A 15,607-nucleotide genomic window follows, 5' to 3' on the forward strand; every position below is an offset into this window, starting at 1 on the left:
CTAGTTTTTTTTTAGTGTTAATTTTTCATTCAACAAGAGGTATCAAATACCTTCACAATTACAAATGTTTTAGCGATTGCTTATCAGGGGATGCATTATACAATAATCATCCAAGTACCAAGGGTCTCAGGCTAGTTAAAAATTTAATCAAACCAAAAATTTGTTTTGAGATTCCATCATTAACCTTCCTATTTGTGCACACAAAAGACAGCAATGTGCACTTCAAAATTTCTACATATTCAACAGAATGCTACTTCAAAAGGAAGCCAATAAAAATGTTTTAGCTTTGATAAATATGCATAAATGATTGATCCTTACTTTTTAGTAGATCCATTTCCGATTCCCAAATCTGTAATGTGTGAAAATGACTTACATTACTTAAATCTTCGCTTAAGAACATTGATAAAAGCATAATTGTGTACATCAGTAAAAATACTCACTGCCTACAAGGTTAGCCAACGATGAATCCAAATCTTCTCCTACTAGCTTGCCTGGCTGTTGTTTTGAAGGTGGTTGAATCTGACTCTGCAAAGCTACAGTTGGTTTCAAGAGTCCACCTAATCCATCAAAATCTTTGGAGGTCAGTAATGTAATACAATTAGAACAAAATATTGCTGGCACATCACTTAGCACTTAACGTTTCAATCTTTATTGATAAAACATAAAATCCCAACTCACCCATTCAAGCATGCCAAGCAAAGCCAAGGACCCATACGCATGGATGGTGGAAAAAAATTAGAATAGCGTAATGTGTTTGTAAAACAAGCCAGAAAATACAATTAAAGCATTACATTTTTACTGATTTAATTATCTACTAAACAGGATTCAAAAAACTATGAACCAACAGAACAGTCCTGCATTCAGCCATACTTTGCAAATATCCAGTGCAGCAGCATGCAGGGATAGACCAGTAGTACTGTATGCAGAAAAAGAACTGGGCTAGCCAGAAAGGAAAATTATGTAATATGTCTGATGAAGATTATTAAATAGTTTACAAGCAGTATTTCAAATACAAACTCAGATGTTTAGATACAATTACAACATAATGTCGTCAGAACTTTCACAAATTTAGTGTCGCACGCAGTTAAAAATTATAACGAGCATAATTGGCTCTGAGAAACAAACAAACATTCTCCCTCTTCACATTCTCCAAAATCTTTGCTGCATCTTTCAATACAGTAACTGAACAGTGTCGTTATCAATTCACTTGGGAAATAAACATTTCAACTCCAATGCCACCTGAGCTAATTAAATTGAAAATCTGGACACTAATTAGCTTCCTGTTATTGAAAGAACACTTTCAATATCTTGTTCCAAACAACAATTCAATTCCAAATACAAAATGTTCAAACATATTAATGTAGGTAGCAATTATCAGAATGGACCATGGCTTTATTTTTAGTAGTTCCTTTTCAAAAATATTGCTAAAGTCTGTTTTTGGCTTGACTTGTTAAGGGCATCAGTCCTGAACCAAAGTTAATGTTACGATGTCCAACTTTCAATTTGCCACAGCATAGCACTCCTACAGTGCCTTTATTCTGGCTTGTTAATGTAATGCAGTTTCTGAAAGTCATGCTCTCTGGATGCAAACAACTGTGGTATTCTGCAAAATTCTCAATAGCAAATAGGTCAATTATTTGCATATATTAATCATAAGCCTTTATGAAGAACATACTATACATGCGCACAGTCACATCATCCATGGTGGCAGAGAAGGAAAATCACCTGGGAATAAGGAAAGTATCGACATATTTGGTCGGGTCATTTTCCCCAGTCTGTTGGTGCATATGAACATACGAACAAGGACCGGGGCCATTTGGCCCCTCGAGCCTGCTCTGCCTTTTAATAAGATCACGGTTGATCTGATAGTAACCTCAAATTTGCATCCCGCCGACAACCTATCACCACCCCCCCCACCCCACTTGCTTACTAAGAATCTATCCACCTCTGCCTTAAAAATATTCAAAGGCTCTGCTTCCACCACCTTTTCAAGAAGAGAGTTCCAAAAACTCATGACCCTCAGAGAAAAAATTTCACCTCATCTCTGTTTTAAAAGGACAATCACTTTTTTAAAACAGTGACCCCTAGTTCTAGATTCTCACACAAGAGGGAACATCGTCTCCACATCCACCCTGTCAAGACCCCTCAAGGTCTTATATGTTTCAGTCAAGCTGCCTCTTGTTCTTCAAAACTCCAGTGGATACAAGCCTGGCCTGCCCAACATTTCTTCATAAGAAAACTCGCCCATTCCAGGTATTAGTCTGGTAAACCCTCTCTGAACTGCTTCTAATGCATTTACACCCTTCATTAAATAAGGTGACCAACACCAGATGTGGACTCACTAGTGCGCTGTATAACAGAAGCATAACCTCCCTACTCTTGTATTCAATTCCCCTTGCAAGAAACGATAACATTCTATTAGCTTTCCTAATTACTTGTTGTACCTACATGCTAGCCTTCTGTGATTCATGCACTAAGACATCCAGATCCCTCTGCATCTCAGAGCTCTGCAATCTCTTACCATTTAGATAATATGCTTCTCTTTTATTCTTCCTGCCAAAATGGCCAATTTCACATTTTCCCACATTATACTCCATTTGCCAGATCTTTGCCCACTCACTTAACCTATCAGGACAATACAGTATACCCACCGGTTCCCCTTTATCCACAGCACATGTTACTTCCTCAAAGAACTCCAATAAGTTGGTTAAACACGATTTCCCTTTGAAAAAACCATGTTGACTCTGCCTGATTACCTTGAACTTATCCAAGTGCCCTGCTATAGTTTCTTTAATAATGGTTTCTCTAACATTTTCCCTATAACAGATGTTAAGCTAACTGGACCGTAGTTTCCCGCTTTCCGTCTCCTTCCCTTTTTGTATAATGGAGTTACATTTGCCATCTTCCAATCTAATGGGACCTTCCCCAAATCTAGGGAGTTTCAGAAAATTAGCACCAATACATTAACTATCTCGCTAGCCATCTCTTTTAAAACCCTAGGATGAAGTCCATCAGGACCTGGGCTCTTGTCAGCCCGCAGCTCCAACAATTTACTCAGTATCACTTCTCTGGTGAATGTAATTTTTCTGAGTTCCTCCCTATGTTCCATTTTCTGATTTACAGAAGCTGCTGGGGTGTTACTCGTATCCTCTATAGTAAAGACTGATGCAAAAACTCCTGTTCAATTCATCTGCCAATTCCTTGTTTTCCATTATTAATTCTGCAGACTCACTTTTATTGGATTAATGGTCATTTTGTTAACTGGTTTCTTTTTTATAAATATTTATAAAAACTCTTACTGTATTTATATTTCTGGCTAGCTTTCTCTCATACTCTGATTTTTCCCTCCTTATTAATCTTTTAGTCATCTTTTGCTGTTCCTTATATTCTGTCCAATCTTCTGGCCTTCCAGCTTCAAACGCAACCTCTGACTAGAAGAAGCAACACTGACAATGCAACATCCAAAATGCTTAAACACAAAAGATCCAAGCAACCCTATGTTAAAATAATAAATAAGGGTTAAGACATTCAAAAAATACCATCAGGACCATAGGGAGTTGAAGGAATCCCGGCCTAGATGTTACCTTTTCTAATCATGTGTTTAAATTATATTTTTCATTAGTTTTGCTTCTTGAACTTTGTGAGCCTGGCAAAAATAAATTCACCAGTGAATAAGTATCTGTTTTCCACCTATTATGGAGCAACCATTTCCAATTTGTTATAACTGCAAAGTTCAGGAAGCTAACCCAATAACAGGGCAACTGTAGTTCAGAGAAAGGCATAGTAGGGAGTCCCTTGGGAAAGTTGGGAGCCACAACAGATGAGACAGGGAAGCAATACTTGAACAAAAACACTACACATTTTAACTTGTGGCAAGTTTATCTGTAAAATACTGCAGAAAACTTACAAAGGCAGAAGAACACAGGGCCAGCCATTTAATATATAGCTACTTCCTTTGGTCACTTTAAAAAATTAATTTTTAACCAAAACTTTATTTTCATGATGAACAAATGCTTTTAGAAAATTAGCATTAGCTGCCTTCTTCCCATAACTGTCAATCTGATGTGTCAATGGTCATAATAGTGAGCAAGTTAATTCATTACCTTCAATGAGTGTTGACAGTAGCACGAACAATCAAGATTCAATCATGAACTTCGCGAGTGTAACAGGGGGACTCGGAAACAGGTCAAAATGGTATAATGTTGAAACTAAGCAATAGGAGCACGAACAGAAAATAGGGAGCTCAACTGAATGCTTGAACTTTTAAATTAAGTATCAAGTGAAGGCAATGAGCCAATGAATAAACAAAAGCTGCTTCACACGTCTCTTTCTAAGAAGGGTAACCCAGTCAGGATCCTTAAAAAGCAAGGCCAGATAGACATGTTCCAACCACTTCAAATTTAGCCGAGATCATCTTGAGCTTAAGTCCTGATCTCTGAAATGCTAATACCTCTTGAAGAGATACCCAGTCCAAACTGTAAGACTAGCCAGTTATCCTGTTAACACATATGCATGTAGCTCAGTTGTTTAAAACATCTTGCAGCTGACTAGTTTCACTTTAAGACCCCTTATCTTTCAAGTAGGCAAATCAATTCTGGCCTAATAGTGAATATAGAATAAGATCTGATTGTACCAAGCTAAATGCTATACAGGCTTTGGTTGACACTTTACTAATTTGGGTGGTTTGCTTATAGTGGGCTTCATGCATCATTCACAACCCATCCTGATCACCGCTCCATCAAATGAACCAAAGGCTGAATTTCATGTATTGCTCACTGCAACCACCCCCTCCCACCACAGTTGCAAGAGTCAGCCTTAAAGAAGCCCGCTCTGCAGTAATAACACGCTACCAGTTGGCTAAACAACCTGAGGGTGGAAGTCCTGCCCTCAAGATTAGCCAGCAGTTCTAGCAGTCCCAGGAGCACCAGAACTGAGTAGTGGGTGTTGGTGTGATTGTAAGCAGTCCCATGAATAACTTCCAAGGATTCTGGAGCCAGATAAGCCCTGGACTTTTAAGGTGGCCGGGGGGGGGGAGGAGAAAGGAGGTAGGAAGAAACAAAAAGGGAGCAACATCTTGGGTGAGGCAGGTTTCCCGTTTCACAACAGACAACCCCCAAAATGCTCTGCTACCCTCTCCTTCCTGTATTATCAAAAAACATTTTCAAAAGCGGCCATACAACTCCAGCATACCTGCCCATGCCAACCATTTTATGGCCTGGGCACTGTGAAAAAAGGGGCAATTGGTTAGGTAACTAGCTCATTCGGCCTTTAAATTTTTTAAAAAATGTCAGATAGACAGCTAATTTTGGTGTATTTCACCCACTGTATTATGGGGACCAGGTCATGGGTGGGTAGCAAGGTTTGCCACTCCCCACGTTTTAAGTGCCCCCCAACCCCCCCCAACCCCCACCCACCTGAAAAAAAATGCCTGGCGGGGGATGTAAAATCCAGCCCCTATGGTTCAGAATAAGGCCATATATACAGAAAGGAGTAGGGGAAAATCAAAAAGTAGGACCAAAGTGTACATTTTTCCCCAAAAGAGAGGCTCCCAGGTGATCCTCTCTCCCCCCCCTCCATGGATGAAAGGAAATGCTATTTGTTGCGCAGACTGAAAAAAAAACACAATAGGGAAATATACATAGCATATAGTGGTTTCCATTCAAATATTAGATGCCAATTTCAGTAAATAAATTTCATTAGCAAACACATACAAAAATTATGATTTGACAAGTTTGTGGCACTCCATATAATGAAGACAATGTTCTTACCCCCGGAATCAATGATGCTATTGGCTGTGGAAGTTGATTTAGTCCCAAATACAGACTCGAAGTCAACGTTAAGGCTTGTTGATGATGGTGCCTGAGTAGCTGCTGAGGGAGTGAACCCTAAAAATACAAACAAGCATGATTATAGATAGACAATTCCATAACAGAAAAACTCAACTTCACAACTCATTTGAGTACTCTTGTTCTTGTCTCAATACATGAACCAAATTTAGCATTTTAAATTGACCATTTTTACTAGGCTACATTGTTTCTATCAATCAACAATAAAAAAAATTGTAGGAAGTATTATTTAAAGTGCAATATTTAATGAGAAACAGCTTATTCACATTTACTGCAGAAGCGTTCCTTAAAATAAAATCTTTTAAGTGCTTTCTGGAATTAAAAGATCCAGTCATTCTCCATATCACTCATCTTAGTTCCCCAACCTGCCATCCTTGCCTTTGCTCCACACTTCTCCCTATAAACCACTGCTCCTGACTTTGCCAACTTAGCCCCCTCATCAGATCACTGCTTCCAACTTCTCCCCTTTTTCCTTCCCTGAATACTGTGACGTGAAGTTATCACAACCATTGCACACTGTGGGCAAGGAATTTCTGTTGTTGCCAGAATTTCCACCTACAGTAAGCAACAATGGGAATTACTTCAGTCAGCAAAAAAAAAGTTTTCAGCCACGAATGCAGACCCGACTCAAAGTCTGAGTGGTTGGTATCACTGCATTATAACAACTACCAGTAAAACAAAATCTATGCCAGAATAAAGTTAAAAAGTAAAGTTAATAGTAACACTAGTATGAAATCTTTACGTGCAGCAAGAAAGGTTGAGGAGTAGTATCTCCACGTTTAAAAGCAAGGACTGAGAATCAGGAGACCTTACAATGCTGTTGCTAGCTTTTCATCATGACACAGATTCTCATTTCCAGTCAGCAACCTGTGGATTTTTGTACTGGCACACTACCTATCTAAATAAGGCAGCTGACCTGGTTAGAATGTGGAACTTGCTCTTACATGAGGTAGCTGAAACAAATAGCATGGATGCCTTTAAGGGGAAGTTAAATAATCAGTTGAAGGAAAAAAGGAATAGAAGCATATGCAGATAAAAGTTAGATGAAGTACGGTGGGGGTAGGTTTTTGTGAATCAAAAACATGGGCACAGGCCAATTGATCCAAATGGCTTGTTTGAGCTGCAAATTCTATTTGTCAATAAGAGCAACCATACTGGAACACTTGTTATTAAGTGATTTTTACAACAGAAAGTCAGAAAGATTAAACACATTGTATGCTTACAAGTGAAAATACCTCAAATATCAATGCAAGGAAGAAAATTTCAAATTTTTACCAACCAGTAAATTTTAGAAATAGAAACTTTTGAAAGTAGCGGTACTGTCGCCACTATCAAATAATTCATCAGAATCACAGTCAATTCATCTGCTTGATTTATAGCAGAAACAGGGCATTCAACAATTCCATTACCATTGACTTTTTTTACTGCAAAGGTTAGGGTTAGACAGTTAATTAGAAACCTATTTTGGAGTCACTGGGTGGAATTTTCCATGCCCGCTGGTTTGCAATCGTCCGCTCAGACCAATGGCAGGCCGCATTTCCTGCCATTGGATGTCGAGAACTTCACTGTAATACATCTGCATCTCATTATAAGGCTAGCCCACCAGAATCATCCATGACTTGCATTGGCGAGCTGCACTTTGCTTGGGACTTCTGTTTGCCTACCTTTCTTCGGGCAGCACTCACAGTCACCAGTGCCAGGCTTCGCAGACAACACCGCAGCATTTTAGGGGGGCTCACAAGCAGGTTTCTATCTACCAGACCAGACATAAGGAGTGGGAGGTTGGGGGCTTTGTATGGCTGCAGGGCTAGTGCTTGCTTGGGGAAGGGGGAGAAGTGACCTCACGCAAGGGATGAGGCTGCAAGGTGAAGGCTGCACTGGGGAAAGAGGGGTATCCTAAGGTTTGTGTGGTGGCAGAAGTTGATCCATGCAAGTGGCCTCGATACTGAGGGTTGAGGAGGCAGCCTCCAGAGCAGATGGAGATATGAGGGCGTGTGTAAAAGACTGAGTGGTGATGTAATTTAAACTCGCAGTGACTGAGATGCCAGTGCATGTGTGATGGGCTTGAGTGTGAGAGCTTAAATGATATGCTTGTCTTACCCTGGCAGCACAGGTGAAATCATTCATTCTCTATCTGCATTCGATGGTCGACCCCTTCTGTGCAGCATTAGCACTGATCACCACTGCCAACCAAGCCAGAGTGGTAATGTTGCTGCCCCCACTGCAGCCAGAGCAGGGGGTGTGGGGAGCTAGAGGCATCATGGCAGACCTCCGCAGTATCCAAAAGGCACTTGAGAGACGTGTCACTAAACCTAGGGGCTGCAGTCTTCTTGCCTTTTTTGGCCATGTCTTATTTGCAGCAGTCCTGGGTTGGAAGCATTGGGAGGTGTGTGTGGCGCTGTACTCCAAATATTGCGCCCGATGTGATGAAGCAACAATGTGACAGCTTGGCAGGCGAATCGGAGCCTGCCCGCCACCGAAACGGTGTGTTTCCTGGGAATGCATAATTAATGCGATGGGTTTGGGATGATACAGCATGAGAAGCGGCCATTGTGGCTGGCAGGTAAAATGCCATTTTACCCGCCCGCTACCGCATTTAGTGCAAATCTGGGACGATTCCACCCATTGTTTCACTTTCATCTAAGCTATGCTTTTCACTTTCTGCCTAATTTGCATGAAACTATTTATTGTTGTTACTGAAAAAAAACTTTACATATTAAAACTTATTTACATATTACTTCTATTTAAATAAAAGGAAATAATCTAGAATCGATTGCTTTCGAAAAAATGCAGGAAGCTCACTGTGCAATTTATCCAAAAACATAATTTTGAGCTTCAGATGCACAACAAATATCATTGGATACCAACACAAGCCAACAGGTCTGCAGTGTAAACTCTAGCGATCGCGAGATCCTGTTGCCTTTACCATTTTGCACAAGGAAATCACCTGCATTCCTGAAAAATCATCCTGCATGTAAAATGGCCAGTTACGAAATTATGAAGTAGCGGAGGGTTAAAGGAACAAAAATTGATGCAGATAAAGTTAGACCAAGTAAAGTAGGGGGAGATTTGTGTGGAACATTACGTGAAGCAGAACTACTGCAGGGGGAAAATCTTCCTAGTGTCATCAGTAATGCAATTTGGCACAATTTGGAGCATGAAATTGTATATTTTCTCAACAGGCTCTTATTACATCTCAATACAGTTCAACGTACTGTTAAGGCATATTACATTCACAGAGTAAGTTTAAATTAAAAATGTTGGAGAATTTGTTGATAATTTAACACCTGAATAGCTTACAGGACTAGCATGTTATGTAGCTGAAAGTAACACACTAAACCTAATGCCTCAAGTTTGGCTTTCCAACTAAACGAGAGTGGGTACTGATGTTTACTTTTTGGGTGGGTTTACATTCTACTTAGTACCAGACAGTACTTAATGTCCAAAAATATGTTTATTTAAATAGCAAATTATCCAAAATATGTTACTGAAATCTTTAGACACAATGGCCTATTTCATATGCAAATGAAAACACGCTCAGTAACTCAGCACACAATAAACAAAAACAACTTGATCTAACAGCATATTCAGAACAAAAAACTGTAAAACCTACCTGCAAATAGACCAGCTACAGCAGGGGGCTCAGTTCTAAACTGGGAAGCATTAGAATAGGCTGGAGGACCACAGAAGGAATCTGACAGATAAAATGTGCAAAGAAAAAAGGACAGAAAGATAAGCAGATGTTACTGAGCAGAGGATTGAAGATTGAGCACAAGTAGAAATAGCACAGAAAAAAAAGGCTATTTATTTGTTAGTTGCATGTAGCAAATAAACTAAAAAGTACAGTAGAAGATAATTCTCAATTTTTAAATCATGACTTAATAACCTACAACTACAATTCCACTTGTGCTTCAGACATAAATATATTGATAATTAATTCCTAAAACAGTAATACCAGTATTTGCACTGGATATGTTAGGCAACTTACTATACAGTTCGGAAGCTTATTTCAGCTAACCATAAACTAGCATTATTTCACATTTTGGGTCTCAGAGATCTTTAAGTTTTTTTAAAAAAATGCTCACACTGTTCCTCTCTACCACTTTAAAACAGTCAAAGCAACATTGCATGCCAAACATCTGACAATAAAGTGAAAGCAAAATACTGTGGATGTTGGAGTTCTGAAATAAAAACAAAGTGCTAGAAAAACTCAGCAGGTCAGGCAGCATTGGTGGAGAGAGAAACAGTTAACATTGAGTCTAATAATGACACTTCTTCAGAACTGAAGAAAGGTGGGAATGTGGTGGGTTTTATGCTGTTGCAAAGGGGGAGAGGCAGGTGGAGAGGTTTGAGAGTGGGGAGATAAAATGACAAAGATGTCATGGAACACAGGCAAATGAAGTGATAATAATTGTATTAAAGACATAAAGCTTGGTCAGAGCAGGTGTTAATAGCAGAATAAAGGTAAGCACTCTCTGAAAGCAAAACATGAGAACAAGATGCAGACTAGTGCTAGGGAAAATCAAAATCAAAATAGAGGACAGAGTTCATGGTCTGAAGTTGTTGAACTCAATGTCCAATCCAGAAGGCTGTAAGAGTGAAATTTTCATTTGCACACTAAGTGGAAAAGCAGTGGGCAGGGGGAGGGGGAAAGAGAAAGAAAGAAGAAAGAAACAAAATAAAAAGGGAAACAGAAAGAAAATAATGCCTCATCTCCCAGCAACAACTTTGAAATTCAGACACCTGTTTGTTAGCAAAACAGCTGTCAATTTGCACATAGCAACTGGACATTGTGGAACCTCAGAACCATATAAGTGTAGAAAAGTGGCCTCTTTCTGCATCGTAACTTTTCTATGGTTCACAGGTTCCACAATCTCAGTCTACATGTTAAAGCCGACCTCATGACTGCAGATGTCGGCACCAAAGGGCAATTTGTAGAGAAGGAAGAGATGGGTACTAATAATAATAATACGCTGATGGGATCCTGGACGTAACAGGAGGCAAAAGAGAAGCTGTTGCTACAGATGAACTATTTGCATCCATATCAGTCGTAACGGCAGTCATGTGAAATAGATGGTATAAGAGCATTTAACAAAAAGAGTGGACATCAAATGATTTCAGGTCACGGATGGACAGACAGAACAGACAAGAGGCATTTGCAATGATGTAAGAAGTTGTTGAGGTAATGCACTAAAGGAGGAAAATGGGTTGCAAACACAAAATTCCTTGAAAATGAGAGTCATGGAGGTAATGCCATTCAAAAGGCCAAGTTTTCCAAAGTAAGGGCATAGAGAATAAAGGATTAGGTCATAAGATCATAAGAAACAGGAGTAACAGTAGGCCGGTCAGCCCCACCATTCAATAAGATCATGGCTGCTCTGATTGTGGCTTTCTTGCCTGCTCCCCATAATCCTTGACTCCCTTGTTGATCAAAATCTATTTAACACAGCCTTGAGTATGTTAAATAACTGAGCCTTCACTGCTCTCTGTGGAAGAGAACTCCAAAGTCTAACAACCTCAAAGAAATTTTTCCTCATCTCAATGTTAAATTGGAGATTGCCTATTTTTAAACTGTGCCTCCTAGTTCTAAATTCCCCCACGAGGGGAACTATCCTTTCAGCATCTACCTATCAAGCACCGCACCCCCCCCACCCCCCAGAATCTTATGTTTCAATAAGGTCACCTCTCATTCTTCTAAAATCCAATGAGATTGCCCAACCTGCTTAACCTTTCCTCATAAGACAACATCTTCATCCCAGGAATCAACCTAGTGGACCTTCTGTGAACTGCCTCCAATGCAAGTGTATCCCTCCTTAGGTAAGGAGACCAAAACTGTATACAATATTCTAGGTGTGGTCTCACCAATGCCCTAAACAGCTGTAGCAAGACTTCCCTACTTATGTACTCCAGCACCTTGCAATAAATGACAAAAATCCCATTTGCCTTCTTAATTACTTGCTGCACCTGCAGGCTAACTTTTTGTGATTCATGTAAAAGGACACCCAGATCCCTCTGCATTGCAGCATTCTACAGTCTCTCGATTTAAATAATATTCTGCTTTTCCATCCTTCCTGCCAAAGCGGACAACTTCACATTTTCCCCACTCACTTAGCCTATTTATATCCCTTTGCAGACTCTTTGGGCCAGATTTTTGCCATCCAGGTGGAAGCTCAAGTCAGGAAGCTTCAGACAGACTGGAGGTAGCCATGAGGACAGCCAAGTGCTGAGGTGGACTGCTTAAAAGGCCCACCTTGGTTCTCTGGAACTTCATCCAGGTTGTGTTAAAAGCTGTTAGGCCCTCTATCCCTCACCCCTCTTACACCCTCACATCCACTCCCCGTGACCCCTTATACTCTCCATGCCCCAAACCCACACCCCATGGCCCCTTATTCATTCCATGCAAACTCACGTCCCATGGCCCCTTATAACCCCTGTGCCATGCCCTTTCACCCAATATACACTATGTACAGAACCAGTGAGCCATATAGTAACAATGACGTGTGAGGAACTGCTCAGAAAAAAACCCATTCACAAATAACCTTCTGAAAAAAAAAACAGCACCCTCTAAAAGGATGAATCAGACAAGGCAATTGTAGTTTTAGTAAGAGGCTTCAAAAGTTTCACACCTCTATATCTTGTGCAAATAAACACAGACATCGACAAAAAAGATCACAAAGCATATTGTAACTACTTCGAATTTATAGAATTGTAGAGGTCTTTGTTTACAATTTTAGAGAGGGTGAAAGAGCACAAGGGCAAGGGTGTATATGTGCATCAGTCATTGAAGGTAGTAGGGCAGGGTGAAAGAGTGGTTAAATAAAGCATACAGTATCCTGGGCTTTATTACTAAGGGCATGGAGTACAAGAACAAGGAGGTTATGTTAAACTTGAGCAAAAAACACTGGTTTGGACCTCAACTGAAGTACTGCATCCAGTTCTGAGTTCCCTACTTTAAGAAAGATGTGAAGACATTAGAGAGGGTGCAGAAAAGATTCACAAGAATGGTTCCAGTTTCGTCGATAAATTGCAGATGTTGGGGCTGCTTTCCTTCGAGAAGAGGCGAGAGGAGATTTGATGGAGGTATTCAAAATCATGAGGGGCCTGGACAGAGTAGATAAGGAAAAACTGCTCCTATAGGCGGAGGGACAGAGAACAAGAGGGCACAGATTGAAAGGAAGTTGCCAAAAGAAGTAATGGAGACATGAGGGGAAACTTTTTCATGCAGTAAGTGGTTAAGATCTGGAATGCACTGCCCGAGTGTGTGGTGGACGCTGGTTCAATCAATGCATTCAAGAGGGATTTGGTTATCTGAAAAAGAAGAATGTACAGGGTTACAAGGGGAAGGTGGGGGAATAGCACTAGGTAAATTGCTCATACGGAGAGCCGTCAGAGACACGATGGGCCGAAAGGTCTTCTGTGCTGTAACAATTCTGTAAGTCTGTGAGATATCAATCATACTGAGCTCAGACCCTCCAGTCTCACAAAAGGGCTCTCTCAGTGGTAGTTGGTTTGACAGCTGGAGAAGTCAATTCACTCTGCTTGATTGACATCTGAAGTTGGCACAGAGTCTGTAAGGGGCCATGGGCTGGCAATGGCTTGGAATGGGGCATTGAAGGGCCATGGGTAAGGCTTTCTGAACTTACCTTTCAAAGGGTTCTCGAATCTAGGCTATGGTTCATGACACCTCTGAGGGGCTGTGAACCATGAGTCCTTAAGAAGCTGGCCCAACTTCATGAAAATTGTGGGGCAGGGTGGGGGGGGGGGGCTGCTGCTGGGAGATGTCTACCCCCTCAATGGAGCTGGGCAGGTCAGGGGCCACATGTGACCTTGCTACCCACACACTTATCCCACACCAACGAAGATTGGGGTGCCTGGAATCCCAGAATTGGGTCACAACCATCATTTTTAAATAGTTCAGAGTTGATCTGACTGTATGAAAATCTGGGCCTTTGTATCCTTCTCACAACTTGCTTTCCTACCTATTTTTATACCATCAGCAAATTTGGTGACATATAGTCAGTCAGTCCCTTCATCCAAATCATAAATAGCTGAGGTCCAGCACTGATCCCTGTGGCACTCCACAGTTCGTCAACTTGACAATGACTCATTTATCCTGACTGTTTCCTGTTAGCTAGCCAATCCTCTTGACATACTAACATCCCCAACAACATAATTCTTAAAAACATAAGAAATAGGAGTAGGCCATTCAGCCCCTCAAGCCTGCCCCGACATTCAACATGATCATGGCTGATCTGCCCCAGGTCTCAACTCGTCTTTCATGCCAGCTCGTCATAGCCCTCAACTCCCTAATATTTCAAAAATCCATCTACCTCTTTAAATAGGTTCAGTGATCTAGCCTCCACAACTCTCTGGGATAGAGAATTCCAGACATTCACTACCCTCAGAAGAAATTCCTTCGCATCACAGTTTTAAACAAGTATACACTTATTCTGTAACTATGTCCCATAGTTCAAGATTTCCCCCACTAGTGGAAACATCTCTTCAACATCCACCCTGTCAAGCCCCCCAGAATCTTGTGCGTTTCAATAAGATCGCCCCTCACTCTTCTAAACTCTAATGAATAAAGGCCTAACCTGTTTAGCCGTTCTTGATAAGTCAACCCCTTTATCTCAGCAATCAACCTAGTGGATCTCTTTTGAACTGCCTCCAATGCCAGTAAATTTTTTCTTAAATACAAGGACCAAAACTGTACACAGTACTCCAGGTGCAGCCTCACCAACACCCTACACAGATGTTACAAGACTTCCCTATTTTTAAACTCCAACCCCCTAGCAATACATGCCAAAATTCCATTTGTCTTCTTAATTACTTGCTGCACCTGCATGCTAACTTTTTGTGTTTCATGCACAAGAAACCCAGATCCCTCTGCGCTGCACTTTTTTTTGAGTTTCTCTCCATTTAAATAATAGTCTGTCTTTTGATTCTTCCTACCAAAGTGCATGACTTCACACTTTCCTACTTTACACTCCATCTGCCAGGTTTTTGCCTACTCACTCAACCTATCTGTATCCCCTTGCAGATTCCTTATTGTTGCCCTCCATCTATTTTCATATTGTCAGCAAATCTGGATACATAACACTCTGATCCCTCCTTCAAGTCATTAAATAGATAATAAATAACTGAGGCCCTACGACTGATCCTTGTGGCGCTCCACAAGTTACAGCTTTCTAACCTGAAGACCACCCATTAATCCCGTTTCTCTGTCTTGTGTGTGTTAACCAATCCTCCAACCATGCTAATACATTACCCCCAATACCATGAACTCCTATCTTATCCAATTACCTTTTATGTGGCACCTTATTGAATGCCTGCTGGAAATCCAAATAAACTATATCTATCGGTTCCCCTTTATCAACTCTGCTTGTTATATCCTCAAAGAACTCTAGAAAATTTGTCAAACATGATTTCCCTTTCACAAAACCATGTTGACTCTGTTTGATTGCGTTAAGCTTTCCTAAATGTCCTATTTCTTCCTTAAAAATGTACTCTAGCATTTTTCCAATGATAGGCTGACCGGCCTATAGTTTCCTGCTTTTTGTCTCCTTCCCTTCTTGAACAGGGGGCATTAATAGTTTTCTAATCCACTGGGACCCTCCCAGAATCCAAAGAGTTCTGGAATATTTCAACGAATGCCTCCACTGCAGCCACTTCCTTTAAAACCTTTGGATGCAAGCCATCAGGTCCTGGTGACATGTCTGCCAGATAGAGGCTGTTACAAGATCTTTCCTCCCATTAGCTCC

At 40.7% G+C, this 15,607-nt stretch overlaps 1 protein-coding gene across 14 annotated transcripts in view; it reads right to left on the reverse strand.

The window, feature by feature from the left end:
- The window catches only part of picalma (phosphatidylinositol binding clathrin assembly protein a), a 149,585-nt gene that overhangs the window by 19,912 nt on the left and 114,066 nt on the right, over window positions 1–15,607 (reverse strand). For 7 of the 14 annotated variants that reach the window (XM_041198803.1, XM_041198802.1, XM_041198796.1 and 4 more), the window contains 4 exons: window positions 9,460–9,540; window positions 5,769–5,885; window positions 441–572; window positions 319–349 (listed from right to left, as the gene is read on the reverse strand). In XM_041198803.1, the coding sequence (XP_041054737.1) occupies window positions 319–349; window positions 441–572; window positions 5,769–5,885; window positions 9,460–9,540 (361 nt within the window). The remainder of the gene's footprint in view (window positions 1–318; window positions 350–440; window positions 573–5,768; window positions 5,886–9,459; window positions 9,541–15,607) is intronic. The other 7 variants (XM_041198800.1, XM_041198798.1, XM_041198797.1 and 4 more) reach the window with 3 other exon arrangements.

Source organism: Carcharodon carcharias, chromosome 11, assembly GCF_017639515.1.
Source record: "Carcharodon carcharias isolate sCarCar2 chromosome 11, sCarCar2.pri, whole genome shotgun sequence".
Classification (NCBI taxonomy): Eukaryota; Metazoa; Chordata; class Chondrichthyes; order Lamniformes; family Lamnidae; genus Carcharodon; species Carcharodon carcharias.